The sequence below is a fragment of the Hippopotamus amphibius genome, chromosome 12 (assembly GCF_030028045.1).
Source record: "Hippopotamus amphibius kiboko isolate mHipAmp2 chromosome 12, mHipAmp2.hap2, whole genome shotgun sequence".
NCBI classification, from domain to species: domain Eukaryota; kingdom Metazoa; phylum Chordata; class Mammalia; order Artiodactyla; family Hippopotamidae; genus Hippopotamus; species Hippopotamus amphibius.
Genome location: NC_080197.1, coordinates 1,168,842 through 1,174,841, shown reverse-complemented (window position 1 = coordinate 1,174,841; position 6,000 = coordinate 1,168,842). Strand labels below are relative to the sequence as shown.

The 6,000-nt window shown below is 63.7% G+C and overlaps 1 protein-coding gene across 1 annotated transcript in view; it reads left to right on the top strand.

Annotated features, from left to right (window-relative positions):
• Positions 1 to 4,773: 4,773 nt before the first annotated feature.
• The window catches only part of NTSR1 (neurotensin receptor 1), a 43,229-nt gene continuing 42,002 nt past the window's right edge, over positions 4,774 to 6,000 (top strand). Inside the window, exon 1 of the mRNA XM_057703884.1 lies at positions 4,774 to 5,487. Within this exon, the coding sequence (XP_057559867.1) occupies positions 4,774 to 5,487 (714 nt within the window). The remainder of the gene's footprint in view (positions 5,488 to 6,000) is intronic.

Genomic DNA, 6,000 nt, shown 5'->3' with positions numbered 1-6,000 from the left:
AAACTCCATCCTCCCTCCAGGAGGAGAGAACGTCAAGGGTGCCGTCACTCAGCTGCCCCTCCAGCCTCGCCCAGAGGGGCCGCCTGGCAAAGCCCTGGGAGGAAGGGCCGGGGCTGGAGGGCGTGGGCGGGGTCCCAGCAGCTGCCGGACAATCAAATGTGACTCTTTCAGCTTAAGTCTCAAGTGTATTCACAAGCACCTCCCGGAAATTTAACCAGAAATTGATAAATCTCTAAGGGGCACAGACACGCAGCTTCCAAGGGTGAAAGCTGACAAAATACTGCTTTTCTTTGCAAATTGAACAGATGGAATTGTTTGTCCTTCTGCAATGGATGTGCTGTGGTCTTTTGCCCAAGAGCAAATCTCAAGAAGAAAATGCCTTTCCCGGGCCGGTCATTAGGGACCCTCCTTGCAGCCTGACTTCGGTGTGGAGGGGGTGAGGGTGGGGGAAGGGGGGGAGGTGGTGACCTCGGGTGGGGGGTATTAGTCTGCCAGTTTCAAACCTGGTCCTCAGAAATCACGGTGCAGTTTCAGAGAAAATTCTGAAAAGCATCCTTTGTGTTGATCAGCCTGAAACAGATGCCACGGTCCAGGCTTCCCAAGAGGAATCTTTGGGAGAAGGCAGCGAAGCTTGCTCTGGAGATGGGATTTTCTCTTCTTCCTTAGAAGATGATCTAACACACCCATTTCCTCCAAAACATCACCTTTCCTGACACGTCTCTGCTGAAGTCTTCAATGCCCCAGGCCGCGTCCACAGTTACCAGGCCCCGCCAAGCCCTTTTCAGCTGCACGCGCCAGCGGCTGTCGCTCCTACAAGTGGTTCTGTTCCCTCAGCCTCGGAAAGTGCATCGCGAGGTGGTTTAGATGATTGAGGAGAAGGGGCATGAATGACAATTGTGACGGGGGGTCCTCTCGGCCTGACCACTGCCCCCAGGCCATCTCCCTGCCTGTCAGAGGTGGAGCCCCAGAGGGACAGCCTAGAATTCAGACTTCCTGCTGCATCCTCCACGGGGACCCTGCCCCCGCCCGCACTCCCAGGGTCCCGGGAGCTGAGCCCCTCCTCTTCCTGTCCAGCCTCCCCAGCTCTGCCCCCCACCCCCACCCCCGATAAAGCCGGTGTTTATAGATCAGAGACCGACCATCACGTGGCTTGTGGTCGTATTATTTCTGTGATTTCCAGAAAGCTGGCCGGGGCCAGGGGTCAAGGCGTAATCTGGGACCGTGAGGGACAAGGCTATAAGAACCAAGGCCGGTGCCCAGGCTGGAAGGTGGTCCCGGGCTCCCGCCCCGCCCGCTAACACCCACCCATGTGTGGCTCTATTTTTAAAATCCTCCTTGGAATGCTGCGCGTTCTGACATGTGCAGTTTCCATGCCATAGGTGGGAAATCAACAGCTAAAGTCTACAGATTCTGCATATTTCACATCCTTAGTGTCTCTAAATAAATGTCCACTGCTCCCCACCCACCTGTAGCCTTGTGGGAAAACTAGCTATAATATTAATAACAATAAAATGTTTGTTTTGCCACGAAGTCGCTGAGTTTGGGATCCTTTGCTACACAGCAGGAGGTAAGCAGATAACTGATTCAGTTACTGCCGTGAATGTATTTTTTTTATTTAGGAAGAAGCCTTGTTCACAAGAGTTGCCCCGCAGTGGGGTGGGGACCAGAGGAAAGAGAGGGACAGGGCCTTAAGGACACACTTCTGAGGGGAAAAGGCCCCATGACACCAGGCCTGCAAGCACGGAATTCTGTAGCCAGGAAAGCAGAGCCCTTGTCACGCCCACTGCCCCTCGATGATGCGATGCCCCCGCTCCTCCCACAGCTGCAGGCCGAGGGGTGCAGCCCAGAGGGGTCTGTCTGGGGTTCCTTAGTGACACCCTCTTGCGTTTGGAAGCTTGTTGGGAACAGATGAAGGGTGCTGACTGTCTCTCCATCCGCTGTCTTACTCCTTCCACTCGCTCAGTACACGTCCACGGAGCATGCCCTGCACACAGGCAGCCTCGCAGGGGCTGGGAGAAGCTCGCAAAGCCAACAAACTAGACCCCCGCCACGGCAGCAGCCACCCAGGTGTCTTTCCTCCCGTGTCCCAGACTTGACCTTCATCCCGGGGTCCGGGTGACCCCTGAGCGCAGCAGCCAGGACCCCCTCCCGCCTACATCACGCCGGGACCCCCAGGAACCTGGAGCCCCCGCGGTGCCTGCTGCCCCCTCAGGCGACACGCCTGCTTCCCCAAGAAACACAGACCCCTCCCGGGGATCTCGGCCCTGGCGGACACAGACGGGCCACCTCCTCGCTGACACGCAGCTTCTGGAGTGGCAGGGGCAGGGCCGCAGGGCCCCAGGCTCTCCCACGGGGCTCAGGCGGACGCGGGCCGGTCAAGGGTATGATCCGGTCACTGAAGCACACAGCAGCCGAGCCCCACCCTCCCCGAGCGCCCCAGTGGAGCAACCCCTAAAGGGTCTCAGCTGTTCAGGAAGCGCTCGTGTCTGCGAAAGTCACAAGACAAAGGGCAAACAGCTTGGCGTCGGAAGTTTCCGGCTGCCGGGCTGTCCAGGCGCCCGGGGTTCACAGAAGAAGGATTCGAAGCGGCCAGGGACCCCGGGCGAGGGCCTGCTGCCCACGTGGTACAGTAAGGCCTTCCAGGTGACATTTCCTCTGTGATTTCAAACAAATGCCTTGTCATAATATTTGTGCTAAGTTGTCTTTTATGATTTTTTAAGCGCCTAGGCTGGCTCGAAATCTTTGAAAAGAAGGTTCGCTGAGCGGAAAGGTCAGGACTGTGAAAACCAAACAGTCAGCTTAAGCGGCCCGGCAAGAGCGCGTCTCCACCAGCGCCACCCTGAGCGGCGACAGCTACCGGCCAGCAAAGGGACGGGCCCCAGTGGCCACGGGCCGCTCTCTTCCTCTCGGGGTGGGGATGGGGGGCTCCTGAGAGAGGTGCCTGGCTGGCACCGTCCGTGGTCAGAGCCCGACGTGCCCCTGGGTGCAGGGACGAGCCCTCACGGGCCCCACACAGTCGCCCCGTCACTCCTGTGCGAGGATGCTCCGCTCCCAACCCCAAGACCTGCTCGCGGAACTGCTGGGCTTGTCTTCAGAGAGCACACCTGGGCTAACGGGGTGGATTTAAAGCAACTTTTGTTGTCCTGGGCACGTCACCCTCACACCCTCTGACGTCCTCACACGACCTGCACAACAGTGGACACGATCCACAGGTGTCCACGGAGTGCCCGCTGTTTGCAGCGCCGACGGCATCCGGAACAGCTGGGCCCCCGGGAGCGTCCACTCAACCTGCGTGCCCATTTTACAGAAGACTAAGTCGAGGCACAGAGAGGTTAAAACACTCCCCCAAATATTAAGTAGCGGGTTGAGACCACGCCTGTCGCCTCTGAGCTCACGCAGTTGGCCTCCGGCAAAGGGATGTCTGTGCTTCCTGCGAAGGCTGCGTTTTCAAGCACGTATTTTATGAGCTCGGACTCCTGCTGAGAGCCTCTGGGTGCAGTGGAGCAGGCAGGCCCAGAGCCCGCTGGGGACAGAGGCGTGCGTGCTGGGCTTCAGCTTCTCCCCCAGCTGGGTCTGGGGTCCGGACTGGGCCCCTCAGCCTCACCCCCTTTCCTCAGTGCTCCCCCTCCCGGCCCAGCAGGCGCAGTCAGCCAGGTCCACGGTGGTGGGACCCCAGGGCCGTCCGTCCAAACCCTGTCCTGCTGGGCCTTGAGGGTGATGCCTGATGACCACGTCCGGGTGGTGATGACAGGCCTGGGCCGCACCACCTGCAGCCACAGTGCCACGAGGCCGCCTGGGGTGCCGGCGCAGGAGCCCAGCCTGCTCGGGGACGGGTGCTGCTTCGTCCTCTGCTTTCTGTTCTCCTCACCCATCCCCTGCCCCCTCCCCCACTTAGTTGTGCTAAAGCCCCCCCAGCCGCCCAGCTTCTGGCACCCTGTGGGCACCCCAGGAAGGAGGGGCGGCCCAGCCATCCCAGCAAGACGCCTCCTCCTCCTTGGGACCCCCACCCCCTCATCTCCTGTCCCCCACTGAGCGAAACAGAGGCGACCACGACCGGGGCAGCTCCCTTGGGGAGGCGGGGCATAAGAAGCCGGGAAGACCCGGGGAGCTGCCTGGAAAAAAACCAATATTCCCTTGGCGCCCCGCGGGCATCCCAGTTGCCCGGGGCGCTGCCCGCAGCCCCCGGGCCCCTACAGGCGCGGGGGGCGGCCCGCCAGCCCTGCCCCTTGCGGGGCGGGGACAGCGCCTGGGGCCGCCTCCTCTCCCGTCCCGCGCCCCCCGCAGCCGGGCGCGCCCGCCGCCGGCTCAGAGGAGGCGCGGAGCCCGGAGGGCGCGGGCGCGGTGGGAGGCGCGCGGAGCGGGGCGCGCGGGGAGCGCGAGCGAGGAGAGAGCGCGCGAGCAGCCGGGCGTGCGCTCCGCTCGGCGCCGCAGGCTCGCCCCGCTCAGCCCGAGCGCCAGTCGGCCGGGCGCTCTCCGCGGGGGCCGGCGCTGCAGCCCCGGGGACCGGAGGAACCGCGGGGTCTGGGACTCGGAGGAAGCCGGGAAAGCGCGGAGCCCAGAGCGAACCCGGAGCCCCCGGTGAGGGCGAGCCCCGAGCGCTCCGGGCTGGCGCGGGCCGGGTCTGCGTCTGCCGGCTGGACGGCGCGCCCCTCGGCCTCTCACCCCACCCCTCGGGCTCCCTCTGCTCCGTCCCCGCCTGAGACGCGCCCGCTCCCTCCCCAGCTTCCCGCCGCGGACCCCGGGGAGCGCGGCACCCCGCCCCGCGCACCTGACATGCGCCTCAACGGCTCGGCGCCCGGCGCCCGGGTCGCGGCGGCCGGCGAGCCCTTCTCGCTGCCGCCGTCGGGGCTGGAAGCGGCACTCCTGGCCCCCGGCTTCGGCAACGGCTCCAGCAACCTGTCGGAGCCCGTCCCGGCAGCGCCCAGCAGCGACCTGGACGTGAACACGGACATTTACTCCAAGGTGCTGGTGACCGTCGTGTACCTGGCGCTCTTCGTGGTGGGCACGGTGGGCAACTCTGTGACGGCGTTCACGCTGGCACGCAAGAAGTCCCTGCAGAACCTGCAGAGCACCGTGCACTACCACCTGGGCAGCCTGGCGCTGTCCGACCTGCTCATCCTCCTGCTGGCCATGCCTGTGGAGCTGTACAACTTCATCTGGGTGCACCACCCCTGGGCCTTCGGGGACGCCGTGTGCCGCGGCTACTACTTCCTGCGCGACGCCTGCACCTACGCCACAGCCCTCAACGTGGCCAGCCTGAGCGTGGAACGCTACCTGGCCATCTGCCACCCCTTCAAGGCCAAGACCCTCATGTCGCGCAGCCGCACCAAGAAGTTCATCGGCGCCATCTGGCTGGCCTCCGGCCTGCTGGCCGTGCCCATGCTCTTCGCCATGGGCCAGCAGAACCGCAGCGCCGACGGCCGGCACCCCGGCGGCCTGGTGTGCACGCCCATCGTGGGCACCGCCGCGGTCAAGGTCGTCATCCAGGTGAGCAGCCCCTTCGGGGCAGCAGGAGTCGGAGGGCACCAGGCCGGGGCTCACGGGGGGCCGCGGGTCCGAGGCACCCCCTCAGGGACGCCTCGGCACGTCCCCCCTCACCCCAAAAGTAGTTTCCAGTCCGTGTACCCTGTGGGTACAGGAAGTTGGAGGAATGTCCCAAAGAAATTTTGCTCCTGGGACGCTGGGAGGGGGCGGGGGAGGAAGGGTGGGGCCTGAGAGCGGCCTGAGCCCCACTTCTTCCCACCTTTCACTGCAGGGCTGCCAGGTCTCAGCCCCCTTATCTCACTCCCTCTTTCCATCAAAGGGGGCTGGAACCCCAGATCAGTGACCTCTCTAAGGGAGGGGGTGGTCCGTGGATGGGCCTCAGCTGGCCCCAGAGTCCCCGAGATGTAAGGTAGACCTGTGTGTGCCGGGGCTGCCTTCTTTCCGGGGAGTCCCTTCCATCCGCTGCTCAAAAGGACTTGTGCTCCCCGAAGGCTAGGTCCCTCTCCCCCGCAGCAG